Raw genomic sequence first — 25,826 nt, forward strand, 5'->3', positions numbered from 1 at the left:
GGGTCAGGAGAGAGATGTCTGGTGACTTCAAAAACCGTCGCTAAGGCCGCTGCAGTAACAAATGCCACAAATGACCACCATGCAGCACTCATCTCTCGCCTGGCCATTGGGCAAATTTATTATTCCCCCCAAGTCCCAAACACCCCATTTGACCCTCCCCGGTAATTTGTGTATGCATACTGAACGAACCAAGCCGGCCATGTGGGCTGTGTGCACACGCTTCTGGGTACGGAGAGAGACACAGAGGCGGAGGTCAAGTGCCTTTTAACAGGCACAAGTGTGGGGAAGCTGACTACATTTCCTGAAGTTATTGTTTTATAAAGCGTGTTCCACTTCTATAACCATCAGCAATTACCCTTGGCCAGGGCAATTCTACCCTGTCCCTCCACCAGTGCCCCTGGGAGCTCCTTTCACGGGTCACTGTCCATCTGTTCCTCCTATCTCACCTCCACCCCAATTCCAGCCTAATGATGAGCACGTATTTCTGTTGGACCGAACTTCAGTCGGTAACTGGACAGCACAGCTGGCCTCAATGCACCTCATTACTGCACAGAGAAGACTCCAAAAGGAGCGAGGAAGGAGGGCTGGGCTGGATAATGAAACTTTTTATATCTGAATTACACAAATCCCCACCAAGTAATTTCAGCATAAAGCAAACCAAATGGCAGACGAAACGGATGTTAGTACCTTGTAGTTTACTTCAGTAATACATAACTTCTAATCCATGTCTGTCTGGTTTCTGCTTTTAATTCTGCCATTTCCTCTTAAAATGTAGGGTTTAACGAAGACAACAGGGCTACTGTTTGCCAAATCCCAGCTATTAATTCACAGCATAGAAAAGTCAAAGCTATAGCAAAAAATTGCTAATCTGCACAACTTTAAAAAATAGTTCAGTACATTTTTGTTATAAAATTCATTTACAGGAGATTATTCACATATACTTGTCAAATTTACTCCTGATAATTCACAAAAACATACAACTCAACAAACTGCGCACAACAAATCCAAGGCAAGTTATATACAAAGAAACAAAACAAGTTTGTAAGTAGCACATATTCATGTTGAAGTAACTAACATTGAAAGAAGACAGGGAACTTTCTTTTAATGCCATGGCAAAGACAAAGCAAAGAGCCACACTTTACACCCTGTAAAAAGAATAGCCCTGTTCAACAACGCTGCGCTGACAGCCACATCAAGAGGGGCCACAGTAAACACATGAAATGCCTTTGGCAAATACCTGTACCAACCGGAACGACTGAAGTTTCCAAAGTAATGTCAGGGACAACTGCATTCCGCTGTGAAAGGCCGTCACAGGACACAGGCTCACTTGTTAGAAAGGACGACGTAGTTCTACCACTGATTCTTGCAGAATCACATCTGGTGAGTGGTGAACCAACAGGTGAACGGGCATCAAACTTAACTGGAAATATTGTTCAGTGTGTGGCAGCAAAATATGCATTTTAGAGAAAACTTCTTTCTCAAATCAGGTGTTAACAGTATTAACATGAGCAGTGTGGGAGACATCCTGACCCCAACTGTTTTTGCCATGCCTCCCTTTGGAAGCTTAGGAGTTTGTACGTTCCCTAAGTGGTCACCACTACAAGTGTCTGCTAAAATGGGCACTTCATCAAGATAACAGAAAAGTAAACTTAAAGTAACGAGATTTCTTCCCAAAGGCACATGGAAGAGGCTGATAAAACCCCTGATCCAGACAGAGTGGGGCCCATCCCTCCCCGTCCTGAACTGTTGTCACACACTGCATGGCCAAGGACAAACTCTCCGCCCCCACACAGGAAGCAGCAGCTGCCTCTGGGGACAAAGCACTGTAGGAAGTCACCTGCTGCCTGGGTTTCAGGAGTGTTCAGCCGACATTAGTCAGATGTGCGGACACCAGTAAGAGAGACACAGGTAATGAAATCGAATGTTCAAACTTTTGGCAAGCAAAAGTTGTTTTTTAAAGCTCTTTATAATCTGCTCAAGTAGAATTTCTAACACAAAAGTCTTTTTTGCTTAAAAATGACAAGGGAAACGTCAAATAATGCACATGAACCTTCAGCTACTTTCCTACCCCCAAATGAGGTAGGGGCTGCACCGCATTCACTACAGACCCCTAGTTTTTACAACTGTCAGCTGGACATTCTCATGTTTAGGATCCTCCAAGTCACTGTGTGGCTGCTTCAGGCAGCCTGCCCCTCCCTTGTCCCGAGCCTCCTCGATCTCCATTCACCATGGCCAATTTTTTTCCCCCACAAAAACACTATCACCTCTAACAGTAACTGGAAACACCTATCAGATATTCTAAACAGCATGTATTTTCACCAGGTAGATGATTTCTGAAAATCACAGGAAGTCTGCCACTCTCTCCCCAGTTCTGAACTCCTCTGGTTACCCTTCATTTTAAACCGGGTGCTTCTTTCCCACCCAAAACATTCTATTTGGCCTGCCCCAGCGGTTCCCAGGCTGCCTGGTGACCAGAGTCCCTTGGGAAATGTTGAACACACAGTTTCCCAGGCTTTCTGGAAAACTAGTTACATCTGTGTGACATCTGTAAGCTGAGGTGATTCCTCCACAGCTGAGTCAGCGCTAATCTAGCATTTGGCAACTACGTGTCTGTACCTCACCAGTCACACAAAGCTCACAATATGCTGGGAGCATTTAAATGATAGTTCAAGAATTATTCTTTCACTCCATATTCTTCTCTTTCAAGAAGATTAGGGATTTTAGCTAGGGAACTATGTGCATACTAAACAGGTAAATGAACTCATCCCAGAAATAGAATATCCTGGGCCTGTGTCTAAAAATGCACCATGTCAGCAGGATTTTACCTAACACAACTCTGCTGCCCAAAGTGTCCCCCAGGAGACTCCAGGTTTTTTTTTTGGGGGGGGGGGGGGTTGCTTTTTTTAAATAGAGCTAGAGACACCAGCACTAACTCAGCTTATTCCAAGCTAGGCTGTTAAATAAATCTGTCTTGCCCTAACAATGGTTGAAAGGACCTGCCCTCCTCCCATCTTTTTTTTTTAATATAAAGTTTGTTCTGTTGAAAAATGATTAACATTTTAAACAGCGGAAAGAAAAGCGGTCTACTAGATTAAATTTTAAAAGGATTTTGTTATTTGCTATACAAATATACATTTCAACTTTTACAACATTCACTCCAGTCTGACCTCCTTGTCTATAGAAGAGTAAGAGATCAACATTTCCGGTCTCTGACTTCAAGGACATTATTACTGATACACAATGCCCTCTGAAAGCTTTTGCAAATGACAGAAAGTACTGAAGATGACCAGAGGCTCAGGTGTTAAGGATGCATTTTCCGTGTTTTCCAACAGCACACAAGCTCCTTACAAAAAACAAATAAGCTTATCTAGATGGTCCCCCAAGCTGGTCATCTTCAGTTTACAATATGCTGTGGCTGCTGGCCCATGTCATTGGGCTTTCCTATAAAAGCTTTCTTTTCTTGGAACTGCTGTCCTCCTGCTCCGGTCTCCTCTTGTCCCACCTAGAGTTCCTCCTGGTGTGAGGGGTCTCGGAACCACACTTCTCCTGCTGGCCTTCACTGAAAGCCCTGGCCTCTCTCCTGTGACAGAGCTCCTCTTCTGGGTTATCACATTTGCTCTGACACGTGGAAGCCTCGGGACTGGCAGCTGGAGGTTCGCCCTGCACGGGAGGTTTGTGGCTGCTCAGAGCAGCCACTACAGCAGGAGGCTGCTGTACATGGCCCAGGTCCTGGTGAACGACAGGGAAGCTCGGCTCTCCTGCAGGAGGTGTTGCTCCAGGATGCTGGGGGCTCGAGGGTTGTGGATCCCATAGGAATATTCCTCCTTTGACCTCAATGCCCATCCTCTTCAGCAGTCGTGGGTCCCGAAGTTGGTCATGAACAGGAGGTCTTTCAGGGTCCTTTGAAGTAACAGTAAGAGTAGTTTCCTTGGAGTCAGAGGGTGTGTGGTATAGAGAAGCAGCAAAAGATGTCTTGGCAAATCCACTGTCTAGCTTGCTGCTGGGCAAGCCACCCTGGGGTCTGGATACCTCTGGGGCTATGGTAGGAGGGTGAGTGAGACTTCTCTGTAGCACGGGCTTGAGTTTCAGAATCTTCATTGCATCATGTCTATAGTTTTTGTCACAGGTCTTAATAATGGCACCACGCTTCTGAGCATCCTGAATCAGCTGATTCCAATGCTGGTTTTCCTTGAAACAATGAGAAAGGAGAAAGAATTACACCCCAAAGAAACACTGCTTGGGAAGCATAGAGTTACAGCTTTCATTTCTGAACAAATAATATATATTATTGTATGAACAGATTCTCAAGATTCATTACTTGTCAGACAAGCATGAAAGGAAAAAATAAATTCGAATACAAAATGATAAAGTCCCATTCCTAAAGAAAAAGAAAAGACCTGGTCACAGCCTATAAGGGAGAACGTCAACCTTTTTTTTTTTTTTTTGAGATGGAGTCTCACTCTGTCGCCAGGCTAGAGTGCAGTGGTGCGATCCTGGCTCACTGCAAGCTCCGCCTCCCGGGTTCACGCCATTCTCCTGCCTCAGCCTCCCAAGCAGCTGGGACTACAGGCGCCCGCCACCACGCCTGGCTAATTTTTTGTATTTTTAGTAGAGACAGGGTTTCACCGTGTTATCCAGGATGGTCTCGATCTCCTGACCTCATGATCCGCCCACCTCAGCCTCCCAAAGTGCTGGGATTACAGGCGTGAGCCACCGCGCCTGGCTGAACTTCAACCATTTTTATCGGTGCATTCAACTGCAATGCAGGTCTGCGCTAGTCACTAGGAGCATCATGTTGCTATTTCTATTTCAATTAATTAAAATAAAATAAAATATAAAACTCTATTCCTAAATTGCAGCAGCCACATCTGAAGTACACAGCGGTCACACGTGACTAATGGCTGTTGTACTGAGCAGGGCAGACACAAAACATTTCCATTATCACAGAAAGGTCCTTTGGACATTGGTGATCTAGAGTACTGCCTACACCTCTTGGCAGGGCTAACATTCTCAAACAGGAAGGTCTGGTTTCAGAAAGCAAACTTCTGAGTGCATGTGACTATTCCAGAAAAAGGTCCATGGCTTTCACTGGATTTCCAAAGGCCTCCCAAACCCCAAATGGCTAAAACATCTTCATCACTGAGATCTCCAAGAGATCATCTCACTTTCTGCCTGTTTCCTAAAGGAGCTTAAGACATAAAATCCCATCTCGGGAAAGTCGCCAAACACATCCACCTCTCCTCTCTTCCCGACAGTTTCCTCAGAGGAGGCTGCTGCTTTACAACCACTAGAACTCAGGTCTCTTTAGAAAGAAGAGAGAGAAGAAGAAAAAGGATAGCTACCCTCTCATGGGGGCTCCTGTACCCTCTCATGGGGGCTCCTCTCATGGGGGCTCCTCTACCCTCTCATGGGGGCTCCTAAGGATATGTTAGAGAAGCAGGGAGGTTGCACAGTATTTACTTGCTGTGTGACCTTAGTCAAGTCACTTGACCTTTCTGAGCCTGTTTCCTCATCTGTAAAATAGGAGTAATATTTTATTTAATGGATTCTGAAGTGCACATTGCTTTCACATTTTACCATTTCTGACCTTGGGAACCCTCTTGGCCATGTACCTGTCCTTGGGGATTTCATGATGAGGCAATTATAACCCTTAGACTTTTAGTCAATAAACCATTTAAAGATCTCGCCTGAAAACCTTCTACAGACATTTTCTGATAAGACAAGAAAACACCAGCATGAAAACTTATGCCCTGGGCTGGGTGCAGTGACTTACGCCTGTAATCCTAACACTCTGGGAGGCCGAGGCAGGTGGATCACCTGAGGTCAGGAGTTCGAGACCAGCCTGGGCAACATGGTGAAACCCCGTCTCTACTAAAAATACCAAAATGAGCCAAGTGTGGTGGCACACACCTGTAATCCCAGCTACTTGAGAGGCTGAGGCACGGGAATCACCTGAACCCAGGAGGCGGAGGTTGCAGTAAGCTGAGATTGCACCACTGCACTCCAGCCTGGGCAACAGGGTGAGGCTCTGTCTCAAAAAAAAAAAAAAAAAAAAAACCTTTATACACTGGAGATCAAGGGTTCTAAGAAAATCCTGGAGACAATGGTGAAACTCTAAGCAAACGCTAAATTGCCAATCTTACTACTGCACTGAGGATGAATGGCAACACTGGTGACTACGGACTGGGAAGTGATTCATTTGTGCTAGATTCTGAAAGTGAAATATTTTTAGGAATATCTTAACCTATTATTTTACTTGTATTTTCTCTTTTATGTATGCATAAGAATGTGATAAAACTCTGTCTCAAAAGAGTCCTTTCAATAAATATGAAAGTTCTAAGTGAAAATAAAGCACTGTATCATAGTCTAATAATGGTACATAAAATAGTGGTGGTGCATATTATAATGAATGGTTTGTTGAATTTGATAAACTATGGTAATAAACTGACTTCACAGTAGTTTTTTAAGGTTTGGAGAAAGTCATGTGACCAGAATAAAATGCTTGGCACGGTGGCTGGCATATTCCAGACAGGTCTGTGGAGGGAGTGCCAGGCTCTGTGGCTCAGTTCTCTTTCTCACTCAGATCTCTAGAGATCCTTAGCCTGTGGCTCAAACACATATGTGAAGCAGATGGCCTTGCTATTTTTGCTAAGTTTACCACACCTAAACTTGGTGTTTAATCCATTCCTAAGATTACAAAAACAGTTCTGAGTAGGCACAATTAGCTTTGGTTTTTTAGAGGAAATCAAATGCTTTTGAGATCAATCAAATGATTGATCTCATTTCCAGAAGGGGAACTAGGCTAAAAAATTAAAAACAAAAACAAACAAATCCCCAAAACAACAAAGAAAAAGCCCAAGGACAAAAAAAGTTAGAAAGCCCAACTGACAAATTGGGAATTTTTAGATTCTAGTCTGTCTCTTTTTGTAGCACTGCCTTCCTAGAGTGAAGACAATGTCGGTGCCATTAGCTGGAGGTCAGTGGTTTGTACAGTTGTGGAAGGGTGTGTGACCCAAGGGCTCCCAAATACTGTCTAAATGGAATGTGAAAAAGGGTTACGGAATAAACTTCCAAGCCCCAGCTTCCCATGTCCTCGTTGGGCTGCCCTGCCTGCTGCACCGCACCCTTCATAATCACGATGGGCCTCATCCATCCACAGAGTGCACTGCCAAGACACATCAACACCCTGAGTTGCCAAATAAAGGGAGGACGAAAAACAGTAGTGCCCATGAAGCTCCTTTAATCAAGGCATCACTAAAAGATGTATCTCTAGTAACATTTCATTTACTTTTCAGGTTTAAACATGATCAAAATCTGTAATATTAAAAATATTTGTCTTGTTTTGCTCAACTGTACAAATAAGTGTTAACAGGCTATTCAACTGACAAGAGATCATGTTTTAACACTCAGATCCTTATGGTCACGGGAAAAGTAATTTTTAAAAATCCAAACCTATATTTTGAGATAACTATAGATTTACAGGAAGTTGCAAAGAAAGCACTGAGAGGTTGCATGCACCCTTCACATGGGTTCTCCAAGTAGTTATAAAAATCAACTTTTTAGGCCGAGGTGGGATGACTTGAGCCCAGGAGTTTGAGACCAGCCTGGACAACATGGTAAGACCCTGTCTCTACTAAAAGCACAAAAAATTAGCAGGGTGTGGTGGTACATGCGCCTATAGTCTCAGCTACTCAGGAGGCTGAGGAGGGAGAATAGCTTAAATCCAGGAGGCGGAGGCTGCAGTGAGCTGTAATTGCACCATTGCACTCCAGCCAAGGTGACAGAGCGAGACCCTGTATCCAGAAAAAAAGGGGGGGGGGGGATACAACTTTTTAAACTTTCAAGTTATACAGAAATTATCATCAGAGAGATGTAGCTCAGTGAGATTAACATAAAGGCTTTTAATTCTAAAAAGAGATTACCCCAGTAAATCTTATCCCAAACAAGTAGGAATAGAAGTACAATTTCAAAGAGAGGAAAAAATAAAATAATATTGCTTTCTATTCCACTGAATATATTTAAAAGCGATGTAATAGTTTTAATTGCTGTATTTTAAAATGTCAATATTGATAATACATCAGAAACATAATCTTCAGTAATATTTAAACTTACAAAGATTTTTTCTATCAACTTAAAAATGGGAGGTACATAAAAATAAAAGGTACACAGCTTTTAAAATTTCCTTCAGAGTAGGCATACAAACGACAAAGGCAGGAGGTGATAGAGAAGAGTGAAACGAGAAAGGTGTATCTGAGCGCCACCTGGTGGCAGGAACCAAAACCAGGGGAAACAGCCACCAAGTTGGCTCTTCTTAGATGAAATCAATGACTTTATAAAAAGAGAAATGAGAAAACCTACAAAGTTATCACCCCTAATGAGACAAACAGCAAATACGTGAGACATCTAGCTGTGGTATCAGTGAATTAAGTTGTACCATTTGTCTACTAAAGTTGGAAACTCGTACACCTCTTCCAGAGGGGCGCCTGTCCTGGCAGAAGAATGCCGGAGGCGCTAAGTGCTGGAGAAACAGAGTGAGCAGCACGGCTCCCAGTGCCAGCAGAAAAGCAGAGCAGAGTACGCGCCTGCAAACTCTCTCTGGCATTAAGCTGGGCCAATAAACAGTCACATTTACTGAGTGTTTACTAAGTGCCAAGTAATTGCTATGGCACTTTACATTTGTGGATTTAATATACGTTCTTAACAATAATCCTATGATGTGGATAATTTGTTTTAAAATGGTCACCTTGAGAGCCCAGTGTAGATACTTGGGTTCTGGGCTGAAAAAAGGCGAATGGTTCACGTGTACACAAAAGCTCCTAGGAAGAAGTTGCTGGAAAACATAACAACCATTATTTTGTAATCCAGAAATCATTTACAGTTTGATGGAAAATAAGAACAAAAACTCAAACAAACAATAGTAACAACGGGTAAATTTCTGAGCTCTCTGGTACCTACCATCAGGGTCCTCAAATGTCCGAGGATGAAGAGGCTGTACTTGGCTCGTGTGATGGTGACATTCAATCTCTGCAAACTTGCCAGGAATCTAGGCAGCAAAAAAAGAGTTCCTTCTTTGTCTAGAATGATTTAACACACCTGTGTGAGACACGGTGGACTCTACAATGACTTAGTGTGCCCGAGACACAGGAGGACTCTAGAATGACTTGGCGTGCCCGTGTGAGACACAATGTGGACTCTAGAATAACTCAGCATGCCCGAGACACAGGTGGACTCTAGAATGACTCAGCGTGAACGTGTGAGACACAAAGTGGACTCTAGAATGACTCAGCATGCCCAAGACATAGACGGACTCTAGAATGACTCAGCATCCTCATGTGAGACACAGATGGACTCTAGAATGGCTCATGTGAGACACAGGTAGACTAGAATGACTCGGTGTGCCCGTGTGAGACACAGGTTGGACTCTAGAATGACAGCGTGAACGTGTGACACACAGGTGGACTCTAGGAATGACTCAGCATGCCCATGTGAGACACAGGTGGACTGCAGGCAGCTTTTCCGGGATTCCTCCACTCCTCTAGAAGTCACAGTGCTTTCTTACTCTCTGTCCCAATACAGGGTACCGGGCACAGAATTCCTATTAAAAACAGTAAACAAACCAAAACCTCAGGGCTTCCTTCAAAGTGATGTATCTTATCAATTTCCTTTTTTTACCTGGGTGAGATAATTGGAAATTTTAACAGTGCAATCTAGAAGACTTAAAAAATCCTAAAAATGTGGTACCAGCCCATTCACTTTATTCTTACATTTAAATATATCCAGGTTGTTAAGATATTGTAGAACTAGTGTAGAAATACATGAACAGCAGATAAATACTTCAACAGCTCAGAAAAAGAGCTCAGAAATAGAACTGATGTACGACAAAAGTGAAATTTCAAATTAGCTGGGAGAGAAAGGACTATTTATAAACTGACCCTGAGATATAACTGGTCTCTGTATATGCAGCCCATCCCAGGGAGAGGCGAAGATTACTTTAATTACTATTTTATTTGAAAACAAACTAATTTATAACCTGTAAATTCTATCTGCTTCTCATGATAAAGAACAAATAATTATGTACGAGTCTTGGGCTTGGGGGAATATTCTGTCACTCATACAGATTGTCCTTAGCATCTTAAATACACTGACAGTAGTTAAGGTTAACAAACTTAGCCAAAGCAGGAAAACACAAAAAACAATGACACTTTGACACATACCATGGAGAGTAACATGCCTCTGCAAAGTATACTTAATCTAATTGTCTATTTGAATCTTATTAAATAAAAGAACAGATTCATACTATGAAATGGGTTAATATAAAAGACACCAAGACCAGGCACGGTGGCTCAGGCCTATAACCCCAGCATTTTGGGAGGCCAAAACAGGTGGAGCACTTGAGCTCCGGAGTTTGAGAGCAGCCTGGGCAACATGGCGAAACCCTGTCTCTACAGAAAAATACAAAAATCAGCTGGGCGTGGTGGCACATGCCTGTAGTCCCAGCTACTTGGGGGGCTGATGCAGAAGAATTGCTTGAACCCAGGAGGTGGAGGTTGCATTGGGCCAAGACTGCACCAAGATCTAACAGTGGGTCTATTTCACAACTTGAAATGGAGAAACTTTCATAATATTACACAGGTTTTCACAAAAGAAAATTAAGAAAGCAAATGGTGTTCTCTAACAGTGATAATGAACCTAATCCTGAATTATAAACAAGCAACAATGTATAAAAGTATAAAAGAGCAACAATGACAGTAACTCACCCAATTGAACCTTGCACGCTATTTGCTCTGACACATGTAACAATAACACAATCCTTCTGCCGACCCTGGAACGCATCCACAGTATCTACTTCTGCTGGTCTATTTACAAAAGAGAAACATATTTACTGGAAAAAGGAAGATAATTATTAAATAAACATATTTATAAACTAGTTTTTGGTGTTTTGAGAGACAGTCTAGCCTCACTCTTGTCCAGGCTGGAGTGCAGTGGCATATTCATAGCCCACTGTAACTTGAACACCAGAGCCCTGTCTCAGCCTCCTAAGTGGCTAGGACTACAGGCATGGACCAACACCCAAATTTTTCCACGTTTTGTAGAGATGGGGTCTTGCTATATTGCACAGGCTAGTCTCAAATCCCTGGCCTCAAGCAATCCTTCCACCTCACCCTCCCAAAATGTTAGGATTATAGATGTGAGCCACCTTGCCTGGCCTTACAGTCTTTATTTTTAAAGAAACTTTTAAAAAAAAAAGAGAGAGAAAGAGAGTCTCACTACGTTGCCCAGGCTAGACTCAAACTTCTGGGGCTCAAACAATCCTCCTTGCCTCAGTCTCCCAAAGAAATGCATGCACCACCATGCCTGGCTGCTAAAAATTTTTTAAAATATTTTCTTGGAGGTTAGCCTGAATTCCTCCTCTCTCCATTCCCTGGCAACCACTAATCTACTTTGTCTCTACAGATTTTCTTATACTGTGAGTTTCATATAAATGGAATTACAAAATGTGATTATTTGTGACTGTTTTCCCTTAGCATAACATTTCCAAAGTTCATCCATGTTGTAGCATGTAACAGAACTTCATCCCTTTTTTTCATTAATATTTCATTGTACCACACAGTACAAGTTACTAAGACTTAGTGTTAGATGGCAACACTCCCCAAATTGATCTACAGATGTATTCCAACTGCCTTTTTTACAGAAATGGTCACGCTGATACTACGTCTTTGGCTGGACGTGGTAGCTCATGTCTGTAATCTAAGCTCTTTGGGAAGATCATGTGAACTTGGGAGTTTGAGAACAGCCTGGGCAACTTAGTGAGACCTCGTCTCTACTAAAAATGAAAAAACATCAAAAAATGCAAAAAACAAAACAATACTAAGTCTTCCAGTCCATGAAAACAGGATGTCTTCACATTTATTTAGGTGGGGTTTTTTTTTTTTTTTTTTTTTGAGACGGTGTTTCACTCTTGTCGCCCAGGCTGGAGTGCAATGGAGGGATCTCAGCTCACTGCAACCTCCGCCTCCCGGGTTCAACTGATTCTCCTGCCTCAGTCTCCAGAGTAGCTGGGATTATAGTTGTGTGCCACCATGCCCAGCTAATTTTGGTATTATTAGTAGAGACAGGGTTTTACCATGTTGGCCAGGCTAGTCTTGAACTCCTGACCTCAGGTGATCCACCCAGCTGGGCCTCCCAAAGCTCTGGGATTACAGACATGAGCCACTGCGCCTGGCTTATTTAGGTGTTCTTTAATTCTTTTCAACAATGTTTGCAGTTTTCAGCATGTAAGTCTTATACTTCTTTGGTTCTATTTATTCCGAAGTGTTTTATTCTTTTTGATGTTATTGTAAATGGAATTGCTTCAACTTCCTTTTCAGATTGTTCGTTGCTAGTTGTATCAAAATATAATCAACTTTTACATATTAATCTTGCATCCTGTTAAGCTTATTATCTCTAATAGTGTCTTTGAGTGGATTTGTCAGGGTTTCTAGAAATAAGATCATGCCACCTATGAAAAGAGAGAGTTTTACTTTTTTCTTTCCAATAAAGATGCTTTTTACTTCTTTTCCTTACTTAACTGCTCTGGCTAAAACCTCTAGTACAATGTTGAAAGGAAGCAGTAACAGTAAGATTTTCAAACATCTTTCCTGATCTTAGAGGAAAGGCTTTCATTCTTACTATCAAGTATAATGTTAGCTATGAGTTTTTTGTAATTGCCTTTTATTAATAAAAAAAGTTCCTTTGGGCCGGGCACGGTGGCTCAAGCCTGTAATCCCAGCACTTTGGGAGGCCGAGACGGGTGGACCACGAGGTCAGGGGATCGAGACCATCCTGGCTAACACGGTGAAACCCCATCTCTACTAAAAAATACAAAACACTAGCCCGGTGAGGTGGTGGGCACCTGTAGTCCCAGCTACTCGGGAGGCTGAGGCAGAAGAATGGCGTAAACCCGGGAGGCGGAGCTTGCAGTGAGCTGAGATCCAGCCACTGCACTCTAGCCTGGGTGACAGAGCGAGACTCCGTCTCAAAAAAAAAAGTTCTTTTATATTCCTGGTTTGATTTTTTTTTTTTAAATCATCAAAGGGTTTTGGGTTCTGTGCAATTTTTTTTCATATCTACTGAGCTGATTATGTGGGTCTTCCCATTCTTCTAATATGGTATATCATACTGATTTTCACATGCTGAAGCAATCTTACATTCCTGGGATAAATCCCACTAGGTCTTGATGTATAAATCCTTTTAATAAACTGCTAGATTCAGTTGGTCACTATTTTGTTGAGGATTTTTGTATCTGTAGTCACAGGGATTTGGGTCTGTAGTTTTCTTGTGATGCCTTCCCTTGGCTTTGCTATCAGTGTAATACTGGCTTCGTAAAATGAATGTGAGTGTTCTATTTATTGGAAGCATGTGAGAAGGACTGGTGTTCATTCTTCTTTTAATATTTGATAGAATTCACCAGTTTAGTTTGGTTCTGGGCTTTTCATTATTGGGAAATGTTTCATTATTTGTTATATAGGTCTGATTTTTTTTTTTTTTTTTCCCGATGGAGTCTCGCTCTGTCACCCAGGCTGGAGTGATGCAGTGGGGCAATCTCAGCTCACTGCAGCCTCCGCCTCCTGGGTTCAAGTGATTTACCCACCTCAGCCTCCCGAGTAGCTGGGACTACAGGAGCACGCACCACGCCCGGCTAGTTTTTGTATTTTTTTTCAGTAGAGATGGGGTTTCACCATGTTGCCCAGGCTGGTCTCAACCTCCTGACCTCAGGTGATCTGCCCGCCTCAGCCTCCCGAAGTGCTGGGATTACATGTGTGAGCCACTGCACCCAGGCTATAGGTCTGATTTTCTATTGTTTTCAAGATTCTATTTTGTTGTCTGCATGCTTGTAAGTTAAGATGATTTTAAGGTTATGGATTTCCATAACCTTAAATCTTTAATCTAAAAAAAAAATCTTTAATTTTAATCTTAAATTTTACTGCTGAGGTAAAATTTAAAGGCATAAAGGCAATGCAAGGGTTAAGTCATTTATTTAAAGTGAAATGTCGGCCGGGCGCGGTGGCTCAAGCCTGTAATCCCAGCACTTTGGGAGGCCGAGACGGGCGGATCACGAGGTCAGGAGATCGAGACCATCCTGGCGAACACAGTGAAACCCCGTCTCTACTAAAAATACAAAAAACTAGCCGGGCGAGGTGGCGGGCGCCTGTAGTCCCAGCTACTCCGGAGGCTGAGGCAGGAGAATGGCGTAAACCCGGGAGGCGGAGCTTGCAGTGAGCTGAGATCCGGCCACTGCACTCCAGCCTGGGCGACAGAGCCAGACTCCGTCTCAAAAAAAAAAATAAATAAAAAATAAAGTGAAATGTCACTTTTAGTCTTGCTGGAACAAGAATTCTGATGACCAAGTCATGGAACTGAAGGTTAAAGATCTGGCAAGTTTCTTAGTCAATTCCACTGCCAAGGAGAATGTTGACATTCCAACTGCCAGGAAGTAACCTGTCTACCCAGGAGCTCCACAGCACAAGTGTCTGAAAGCCAGCAGCATCCCAGCTTCCTTGTGCCACATCACCAATCTGCACAGACCACTCCTTAAGAGTTTCCCTTTTCTTCTTTCCTTCGATATCCTCTCAATCTAATTCAACAAGAAAACTGGAAATATTTATAAAAATACCTCACCCTTTTCTATCGAACTCTTTGTCCAAATCCTTCTGAATCATTGTCTTCTGGGCCTTGTAATGAGTTATTATACCAATGTTTCGAAAACTAACATCCTTTCTTTTGTCTTTAATAAGCTTAATTATTTCCATCACCAGTTTTATTTCTTGAACATTTATGTATGAGCTAAACAAGATGGAAAAAGAAAACACAATGTTATCAAAACTAATAGCAGGCTAATTGCTAACTTAAGTTCCATTGAGTTTGTTTCCCATTATAGTAAATGGCAGGCAGATAGGTTTCATCTTTTATTCAGCTAGCAGTGACTCCAAGAGGCTGTTACCATGACCATTAATATGGTATATATGAATAAACGTGAAAATGCTATGGTAAATATGAATACATGTGAAACGTCCAGTGAAAAATGAAGCTGTAGAGAGAAAAGAGTTTGAAATCAACTGAAGTTTAGGCACCACTTTCTTCATTTGTTAAAAGAAGGATAGCAGTAGTAAGAACAGCAGTATTAATAAGAACAAGGATGTGAATAAGACATAGCTAACATGAATTAAGGATTGACTATCTTCCAAACACTGAGAAAATGCTTTAGATGTATGATCTTCCTCGTCCCCCACCACTGGCTGTGTACAACAGACACCACGCAACTGAGCTGTTGCCATCCACACAGATTCAATGTGAAGGATGTGTCCTACTTGACCCCAGTTGAACAACATGGGGCCCTGGAGCAGGTTCATGTCCTCTTTATAGTCCTCACCAGTCTCATATCCTGTACTCTCAACCCCTCCTGAAACCACATGCTCCCTCATGACCATACCAGACCCGAAATGCACCAAGACCAGGGGATGCACTGCCCCTGTCCCTTGATTCCTCAGGCTACCTTACCCGCCTTGCTTTATGAGCCTTAAATTCCCATTCTCCTAACTTTGAGAATTACTATATGGACAACCCAGTCAGCGAGTGATCTCTTCCATCCCTGAAATCTTCATTTTCCTTGGTCCCCTCCCAGATTAACCCTCTCTGGTCAACATTCCGCTCATAACCCTCCTTCCTGATGCTCTGGGGCTTAACTCACAATCCTTTGTTCTCCTCCAATAGGTCCCATTAAAACCTTTAGGCTGCAGTCCCTCCAGCACTACAATCTCATGGCCAACTCCTCCTCTGTATGTTTAGCCTCTTCAATGAGTGTTCCCTACTTCCACCTCTGCATCCTATCTAACACCTGATTCTCGCCTGAGGACGCCACCTGCTCTGCAGTCATCCCATGACGCAGAAGTCGGATTTGTGTTTCCTCCTACTTCATGACAGCGTGGTGCTTGCATCTGTGCCAACAAATGCTGCCCCTAGACCATTCCTCCCCTAGTCTCTCACAAGAATCCCCGGCTCCTCTGACATTGCCGCTATCTAGCAACACCACCACTCCTCTTTGCTGTCATATACAGACCATCTGAACACATGCCCGCCCTTATTCACAACCCAATACCATCCAACCTCTGTCACTACTTCCTCCCTTTCACATCTTCATTCAACTGAATTTATACTTAGCCTTCACAGTACTTAACCCAACTGGAATAACTAGGTGATTACCTGGTGAAGGTCTGTCTTCCCATGAGATCACCATCTTGCAATAGGCACGTCTGTTTCCCTCACTGCTGTGAGCTCAACAAGTATCTACTCAAGTGCTTGCTTAAGACATTAGGTAATATTATCCCCATTATACAGAAAAAAGAAGCATCAACTTAAGTGACAATGACTGTGCCCTGACACTAGGCAGAGAGATGTGTCTAGGAAATGTATTTAACAGAAATATGAATGCAAATCATGTAACAATTCTGGGACTATCAGAGGACTGAGGCAAGAGGAGAACATACTCATTATCCCGTCTTTCTGAACCATCTCCGACATCAAACACAAGGTATGGTTGAAATGGCCAGTCTGATGAACATCGAATGGTTTCTGTCTGTCTGTAAAAAAAAGCAGTCAACATTCAGAATAAAGTCAAGATTTAAGAAAATATTTGGGGCCGGGCGCGGTGGCTCACGCCTGTAATCCCAGCACTTTGGGAGGCCGAGGCGGGCGGATCACAAGGTCAGGAGATCGAGACCATGGTGAAACCCTGTCTCTACTAAAAATAGAAAAAATTAGCCGGGCGCAGTGGTGGGCGCCTGTAGTCCCAGCTACTCGGGAGGCTGAGGCAGGAGAATGGCGTGAACCCGGGAGGCGGAGCTTGCAGTGAGCCGAGATCGCGCCACTGCACTCCAACCTGGGAAACGAAGCGAGACTCCGTCTCAAAAAAAAAAAAAAAAAAAAAAAAAAGAAAATATTTGGGTATTACTACAATTTTTTCTGTGTGGTGATGTGGGCTGGGGCAAGTAAGGGGATAACAGGAATATTCTTTTCTATATGTATATTAGTGAAAGGTACAAAACAAATTCTATTTCTTTCCTGGTGCTAGGAAAGGCATCTTTATCATTAAAATATAACAAATATGATTGGAAAGACACTCATAATAGAGTAAGCCACAGAATACTATGTTGAGTAAGGTCCCACATTTTTCCTTCAAAAATTTAAAAAGTAAAAAAAGATATGCATGGTAAAAGGACTGAAATGATTCTCGTCTGTAATCCCAACACTTTGGGAGGCCAAGGCAGACAGATTGCTTGAGCTCAGGAGTTTGAAAGCAGCCTGGGCAACATGGCGAAATCCCGTTTCTACAAAAAGAAAAATACAAAAATTTGCCAGGCATGGCGGTGACTGAGTGTAGTCCCAGCTACTCAGGAGGCTGAGGCAGGTGGATCGATTGAGCCTGGAAGGTTGGAGCTACAGTGAGCCAGGATTGTGCCACTGCACTCATTCTGTCTGGGTGACAGAATGAGACCCCTGTCTTCCCAAAAAAAAAAAAAAAAAAAAGGACTGAAAGCAGATATACCAAAATGTGTTACCAGTGATTATTTCTGGTTAGTATAAATATAGGCGACTTTCTCCCCCTTTCATTTTTATGTGCTCTGCTGTATTCAACATGATGGCTATTATAACAAGAGAAAATTACTAATCCTCCATGATTTATGCTTTTTATGACAAGACCTAAGAAGAAGATAGTAAAATGTCTATTCTTCATAAGTAGCTAAACTACTAAGGTCACGAGCAGTAAGGGGAACTCACCTATTTGTTTTTAAGTTTCTGTTGTAAATATAATTAGAAGGGAAGAGGCATATGTCTGGATGCATCCTGTACTGCACAGTGAGCTGCAGAATAGGCAGCCTGCTGATCATGTTGTGTTCTACATTCTCTTCCAGCAGTCTGCAGAAGCGAGCCATCATTGACTGGTCGTAGCCATACTCCTGTGCTTTCTGTGAGGGGCGAAATAAAGCAATAATTTCCAAGAATTCATTTCCATCTTTCCCACTATTATAAACACAATTACTGAGATCTAATCCGTACATGGCAACATTCAGTAGCATAAGATTACCAACCACAGCTTCAGACAAAAAAGGTGTTTCTGACTCTGATCCTCAAAATGCCATGAATCTTTTTTTTTGAAGACACAGTAGCGCTCTATCGCCCAGGCTGGAGTGCAGTGAGTAGCATGATCTCATCTGCAACCTTCACCTCCCGGGTTCAAGCGATTCTCGTGTCTCTGGCCTCCTGAGTAGCTGGGATTATAGGCATGAGCCACCACACCCAGCCAAAATGCCATGAATCTTGAATACATGTGGAGGTATTTTCTACTCATATACTGCTAATGAAAGAGATACGATCTCGTGAAAGACGACTGATGCTATTTTGATGCTACAAGATGCCACCCAAAAAAACCAACAATAAAGGAAGCAGAGAAATGTAACACAGATTTTAACAATTATTTCCGGGGGTATACCCTCACAGACAGATATACTGAATGCCACTGTAAATAAGTCTTTTAAAGACAAAATTCTTCATTCATCCATCTAATGTGTACTAAGCACCTATAATCTGGAGTGCTAAGACTGCCAGAGTGAATAAGATCAAGTTTCACAGGACTTAATTTCCAGTGAAGGAAACAGACTCGACTTATGTGTTAGCCATCCCTAATCCAAAAATTCAAAATATTCCAATGAGCATATCCTTTGAGCGTGAACTTTAAGTATAATGTCAGCACTTGGGAAGTTTCAAATAGTGAAGCATTTCACATTTTTGAATTAGGAAAGCCCAAGCTGTGCTAAATGGATTTCACAAACCAAATAATGGGCTATACTCTGCAATCTGAAAAACAGTGACCGAAGTGACAAACGGGATGAACTGTCTTGATATTATTACAGTTGTGCCTTGGGATATACTTTCCAATGGCAGCATCATAGAAAGTTTCAAAAAGTACTTTATCTTAAACAACCTGGAAGTAAAAATATGCTGAAAACTTCACTAAGATGATGGAATCTTCATGAGTGATGTGAAAGATACTGGTACTGAAGATGTGCAAAGCCTGAATAAACTTGTTTCACAAACTATGAGAGTGGAAAAAAGGTACTACTTCTTAACCTATTCATATGTGTGATTTTAAATAGGTTTGTGTAAGTAAAAAATAATAATTATTAATAGACATATGACAATTTTGCCTAAATCCTCAAAAGTTTATCTGCGTTAGCTCACAAAATCTAATTTTTAATCTTTTCTTTGGGCAAACAGAAAAGGAACTTATATAAGGTAACACATCTACCTTCAGACAAAACCTTAGTCCATTCTACAAATGACATAGAATTTATTAATACATATTCTGACATGGGAGAATGTCCCTGATTTACTGATTGAAAAAAAAAAAAAAAAAATTCCACACAGAATGATTTTGCCACCTTTAAACAAAATCAAACCCATGTACATATACACATAAATATATACATGTATACAAACCATATACCACTTTTTAGTAACTGACTGCTATCCCCTAGATATAAACACCATGACTCATGGCAGGGATTTTGTCTGTTTTCTTCACTGTCATAACCCCAGGACCTAAACAGCACCTGAATTATGCTGGCACTCAGTATACACATACTGAAAAAGATGAACAAACACACAAATGCCCAGCAATATCCATTAAAAATACTCACTTTCACTGTAATTATCACTAGAAATAGGTGGTCAAAAAAGGCACCTTATGGAAATGAACTTTGTAATTATTTTCTCAAAATAGCCTGTTTTATTTGTACAACAATTTAAAAAGCACAAATGGATTTTTTTTTCTAATTTTTGTTGTTTTTATCAATCATTAAACTAGGCAGTAAAGTTGAGGCCCATAGGCCGGGCGCGGTGGCTCAAGCCTGTAATCCCAGCACTTTGGGAGGCCGAGACGGGCGGATCACGAGGTCAGGAGATCGAGACCATCCTGGTTAACACAGTGAAACCCCGTCTCTACTAAAAAAATACAAAAAACTAGCCGGGCGAGGTGGCGGGCGCCTGTAGTCCCAGCTACTGGGGAGGCTGAGGCAGGAGAATGGCGGGAACCCGGGAGGCGGAGCTTGCAGTGAGCCGAGATCTGGCCACTGCATCCCAGCCTGGGCGACAGAGCGAGACTCCGCCTCAAAAAAAAAAAAAAGTTGAGGCCCATTAACAATCTCTCTTTTCACTATATGCTAAGGCCCTTCAATGAAATACTGCATTATTTAAAGAAATGGGATACAGAATTTGCTCTTCATTATTCTCCATGAACAGAGTTACCTGCAGCAGTTCTTCCCTACACACACGGGTTTTCAGTGGGTGACAGGTGTGCTTCTGGGCCACACACTAACGTGATCATGTACCTATGCTCAAATGTCACACAAAGACCTGCGCTATCATTCTGAATAATTCCGAAGTCAAAAACCACTAATGATAACCACCTGCATTCATGCCATACTTCAACAAAAATGCTTTGAAAATGATCTATTTTCTAGGATTGAGGCCACTGCTCAATTATCTGTATAATCTATGTTATTAGTAAAAAATACACATTTTATTAAATTTCAAAACCTCTTCAGATTACTTCAAAACATCTATTGAATCCTGATTCTGATGTGCATTTCCAGGAGACGTCTTTCGTGAGATTTAAAAAAAAACCAACAAAGTAGACTAGACTACAATCTGATTCTTCTCTTCCTGAAGTCAGAGTTCACAATTCTTTTTTTTCCCCAGTACCTTCACTTTCAGATGATGTGAGGGGCACAGACATGTCCTTGTATGAACAATAGAATACCAAATTCTAAAAATAGAAATGTACTCCAAAATTAATTTAACCTCATATTTCCTCAATTTGTACATATTTAAATAAAAATGAGGAGGGTGGGATTCTTCTCCTTATTTCTGCAGTTTTTCTTTTATTACTGTTTTGGTGTTTGTATGATTAAAATAAATCAGATTCAGCTCTTAAAAGACGTGCACACTGCCTTTCCCAAAGGTTGGTTTCCATGGCACGTCATCCATCTAGGCTTCCAGCCCCTGACACACTGCTTCTGCCACACATACACAGAAGAACAACTATGAACAAAGGGGCATTTTTAGGAATTTTTTTTTTTTTTGCTTATTAAGACTCAATCCGTGCTTCTCTTTTCTCAGTTACTGCTTACTTTTCCCTCCAAATTAAGAGGCCAATCCAAGAAAGGTGTCTCTCCCTCCTGAAAACAAACATTTTAAAAAGCCCCTTCCATTTTAAAGCAATCTGAACATAAAAAACTTACCATAGAGATGACTGTGGGAGGGAGCTGCTTGGGATCTCCTACTAGGATGAGCTTATTGCAGCGATGGATGAGTGGGGTAAGAGTCTCAATTTCACAAGACTGTCCAGCCTTGGTAAGATACAGAAGGGAAAGGCAGTCTTAACAATCTTTACCATTTATCCATATAGTTTATCTGATTAAAGTTCTAACCATTCAGAAAAGTACCACGCTTCTCCTGCACCAAATGTCAAAAATAAAGATTTTCCCTGAAATCAAAAAACAAAACAAAACCAACAAAATAAGTCCTCCAGGCTGTGTGTGGTGGCTCACACATGTAATGCCAGTACTTTGGGAGGCTGAAGCGGGTGGATCACCTGAGGTCAGGAGTTCAAGACCAGCCTGGCCAACATGGCGAAACCCCATCTCTACTAAAAATACCAAAAAAATTAGCTGGGCGTGGTAGCCAGTGTCTATAATCCCAGCTACTCAGGAGGCTAAGGCAGGAGAACTGCTTGAACCCAGGAGGCAAAGGTTGCAGTGAGCCAAGATCACATCGCTGCACTCCAGCCACGGTGACAGAGCGAGACTCCGTCTCAAAAAAAAAAAAAATGAATAAATAAAAAGTAAACTCTCCAAACACATTTTTCAAAAAAATCAAACACGTATTTTGAAGTCAGCCACCAAGTCAGCCACTACCACTTAGGAACCAGCTGTAAGTTCAGAAGGCCATGCACATCCTAGATGTGTGCTCTTTGTTCCTGCTGGACATGAGCCTGAAAAAAACTTTTCTCCTCTAAAGTCCTTTTAAAACTTTATTTTAAAATTTTTATTTATCTTTAAATTTTTTTTTTTTTTTGAGACAGAGTCTCACTCTGTCACCCAGGCTGGAGGGCAGTGGCATGATCGTTGTTCACCGCCTCCCCGGCTCAATCCTCTCACCTCAGCCTCCCGAATAGCTGGGATTACAGGCGCATGCCATCACACCTGGCTAATTTTTGTATTTTCAGTAGAGACAAGGTTTCACCATGTTGCCCAGGTTGGTCTCAAACTCCTGGGCTCGAGTGATCCACCGTCCTCAGTCTCCCAAAGTGCCTGGATTACAGGTGTGTGCCACCATGCCCAGGCCCTTTTCAAAACTTTGTATGTGAGGTTCAGAAATCCCATTAGGAGCGTCCAGGAGTGTGTTTCCCCATAGCTTTCCTCCTTGTTCCTCAGCATGAGACTCAAATTTCTCTTAAATTCAATGACATTTTCTTCAACTATTTAATCATTTCCACTTTTTGTCCTTTCCTTCTGGTGAAAACTGGATCTCAGGTCTCCTGATCACTCAATTCTCTGGTTTTTCCTGCTCCATCTCTTTTGTCTTCTGGCTCTACATTATGACAAACAGCAGGTACCCAATAAATGTTTGCTCAAAGAGTGAACTAGGAATAAAGGATGTCAGGTGAACATACTATGGCTCAAAGCTGTCCAAAATTATATTAAAACTACATCAAAAGGTTACCAGAGACACTCTCAGCAGGAGCGAGACAGTCACTCAGCAGAGATTTTGTTAGAAACCATCAGTCATCCTCAAGACTAACCCCCAAATGCTGGAAAATCCACTTTCACTATGGAGGGCCATTAAGGAGCGTATTTTTTTTTTTTTTTTTTTGGAGACGGAGTCTCACTCTGTCTCCCAGGCTGGAGTGCAGTGGCCGGATCTCAGCTCACTGCAAGCTCCGCCTCCCGGGTTTACGCCATTCTCCTGCCTCAGTCTCCCGTGTAGCTGGGACTACAGGCGCCCGCCACCTCGCCCGGCTAGTTTTTTTTTTTTTTTTTGTATTTTTTAGTAGAGACGGGGTTTCACCGTGTTCGCCAGGATGGTCTCGATCTCCTGACCTCGTGATCTGCCCATCTCAGCCTCCCAAAGTGCTGGGATTACAGGCTTGAGCCACCGCGCCTGGCCATAAGAAGCGTATTTCTACATAAGGGAATACACATGTAATAGCACGTAAAAAATCAGATGCAAAAAAAAAACCACATCTCAACATCTCAGCAGCCACAATTAATCTAAGACTTACTCCTCATAGTACTAGTCAAAGTTGTATGGCTGACTGTTGACTGACCTCATCAACAATGACACAGCTGAAGGGGACACCCCCTTGCCCCCGGAAAGCAGATTCAAGTAGTAAGCCACCACTCGTGCTCAATGTGCAGCAGATCACATGGGACTCTAAGATGATGATACTCTGTGTTTTCTGTGGGCGTCCTTGAACCTAAGAGAACAAAGATTAAATCAATATTCAGTTGTATATCAATCCTTGACTATGACAGGCCTATGTTTACTATAAAACACTCACTATTTATTATGTGACAGAAAAACATTTAGTAAAAGTTAGGGGGAAACCCTCAAATCTAGGAAACAACAGAAACGTTCAAGATAATCCCAAACCAGAAAGAATGTGTGCTTTGCGGCTGAAACACAGAATATGATTTAAGCACATTAAAAATTCTCATCCAGGGTTTGACTTGGTCAAAGTAGATTACAATCCTTCCTGTAGTCAGATATATGTAGGTAGGTATCTGAAGTAGAGATGTAATAATCCTGAGTTGTGAATTATCTGAGTAAAACCAGGGTTAGAATTCAGCTTGAATGTACATTTTTCTGTTAGTTTTTAAGTATATAATATTGTCCTTTCCTTTTTTTTAGTGCTTTTGCTAGTACTAACAAAAACGCCTGTGAACCTGACAAATATTCTATTTCCACAGTAAGAAAAACAAGTGTGGCCTCCTTCTATAATGCAATGTACTGTGATGGAGCCAGACAACGTGGATGGTGCCTCACAATCATACCATGCAGTGCTCAAATACATCAGCATTTTCATCAGAAATTCAGTTTGCTTCTTTTTGCTACTAAGAAGTAGAAGTGATTCATCTCAGCACATACGATATATTCAACCATGCAATTCCAGGCATGCGTGTGAGCTTTAGGAAGACGGCGGCACTGTGGTCCTCCACGGCTAACACAGTAAAGCACTGTCAGACACTGTCCTCAGCCCTCCAGTGAGTAAAACTGCAAGCGCAGTTTCATGGCCCACACAACACATGTGGTGAGCAGCAAAAAACATCTGTGAAGATGGACTTCATCCTTGACTCAGGAAAGACTAATCTGGGGTTCTGTTTATAACTTTAATCAAAAGCTTTCACATAATTTTTAGTTTAAATAAACTGCTAATGAAAATATGTATTAAATTCAACTGTATTTTAGTCCACAGAGAAAGATCATAATACATTCAGGAGAAACACTTCAGCAAAAATACTACTAACGTCATCAGTTACTATTACCCTCTTTCCCTGACCCCAATGCGGTTTGATTAGGGCTGCATTCTGACAATCAGGGTATACACCTGGCTCAGCCAAGCTTCAATTAGTCTAAATCTTACAGGATATTTTCACGTCCCAAAAATACTAGGGAAAAGCTACAAAATATTACAGAAGCCTTATGATCTAACGCAAGTACAAGGAGTTTATGCTCTAAGCCAAGAATTGCAAAAAACAAAAACCAAAAATCAAAGTGCCGTACTTTCTTATGCCAAATTCTGCCCATCATCACTCTACTTGCGCCCAGGTTGGAGCTCTGGAGGGCTCACAGTTGCCACCCTCACCCTAAAGCTCATACAGGTGACCTTTTTTTTTTTAATAGGGAAAACACCCATAAAGCTAGTTTCATTAACTGTTTATCTGATGATAATTATCATAATTGTTTTTTTGCAGTCTGTGGGAAGCAGAAATAGAGCACCTCATAAGAAGGAATTTAAATATTTATCAAGACCTAAAACAGAAAAAAGATAATTCATAACCACCTCTTTCTTAGATATCTTAGATGGTGTTAAGAATTCATTCTTAGGTTAAAGAAAATAATGCAAATGTTGTTACACCATTTTCTCCATTTCCACAGAAGTTTGTAATTTTTTTTAACAATTTAAAATGTAACTGAGAAAAGCCCATAGCTGGCTGGGCATGGTGACTCATGCCTGTAAAGCCAACACTTTGGGAGGCTGAGATGGGCAGATGACTTGAGGTTGGAAGTTCCAGACCAGTCTGGCCAACATGGTGAAACTGCGTTTTTATTAAAAACACGAAAAAAAAGGGCCTGGCATGGTGGCTCACGCCTGTAATCCCAGCACTTAGGGAGGAGGTGGGCAGACCATAAGGTCATGAGATCGAGACCATCCTGGCCAACACGGTGAAACCCCGTCTCTACTAAAAATACAAAATTTAGCTGGGGGTGGTGGCATGCGCCTGCAGTCTCAGCTACTTAGGAGGCTGAGGCAGGAGAACTGCTCGAACCTGGAAGGCAGAGGTTGCAGTGAACTGAGATTGTGCCACTACACTCCAGCCTGGTGACAGAGTGAGACTCTGTCTCAAACAAAAAGGCCAGGTGTGGTGGCTCACGCCTATAATCCCAGCACTTTGGGTGGCTGAGGCAGGAGGATCACGACATCACGAGATCAAGCCCATCCTGGCCAA

At 42.0% G+C, this 25,826-nt stretch overlaps 1 protein-coding gene across 6 annotated transcripts in view; it reads right to left on the reverse strand.

Annotated features, from left to right (window-relative positions):
* Nucleotides 1-678: 678 nt before the first annotated feature.
* Nucleotides 679-25,826, reverse strand: part of SETX (senataxin) — a 97,460-nt gene continuing 72,312 nt past the window's right edge. Inside the window, exons 19-27 of one of the 6 annotated variants that reach the window (XM_008005864.3) lie at nucleotides 23,423-23,572; nucleotides 21,336-21,443; nucleotides 17,815-18,002; nucleotides 16,524-16,616; nucleotides 14,659-14,823; nucleotides 10,758-10,856; nucleotides 8,956-9,043; nucleotides 8,744-8,830; nucleotides 679-4,188 (exon numbers count right to left, since the gene is read on the reverse strand). In XM_008005864.3, the coding sequence (XP_008004055.3) occupies nucleotides 3,442-4,188; nucleotides 8,744-8,830; nucleotides 8,956-9,043; nucleotides 10,758-10,856; nucleotides 14,659-14,823; nucleotides 16,524-16,616; nucleotides 17,815-18,002; nucleotides 21,336-21,443; nucleotides 23,423-23,572 (1,725 nt within the window). In that variant the 3' untranslated portion in view covers nucleotides 679-3,441. Of the gene's footprint in view, nucleotides 4,189-7,608; nucleotides 7,794-8,743; nucleotides 8,831-8,955; nucleotides 9,044-9,456; nucleotides 9,596-10,757; nucleotides 10,857-14,658; nucleotides 14,824-16,523; nucleotides 16,617-17,814; nucleotides 18,003-21,335; nucleotides 21,444-22,547; nucleotides 22,687-23,422; nucleotides 23,573-25,826 lie in introns of those variants that run through there. The other 5 variants (XM_008005865.3, XM_073022032.1, XM_008005868.3 and 2 more) reach the window with 5 other exon arrangements.

The sequence above is a fragment of the Chlorocebus sabaeus genome, chromosome 12, assembly GCF_047675955.1.
Source record: "Chlorocebus sabaeus isolate Y175 chromosome 12, mChlSab1.0.hap1, whole genome shotgun sequence".
In the NCBI taxonomy this organism is placed as follows: domain Eukaryota; kingdom Metazoa; phylum Chordata; class Mammalia; order Primates; family Cercopithecidae; genus Chlorocebus; species Chlorocebus sabaeus.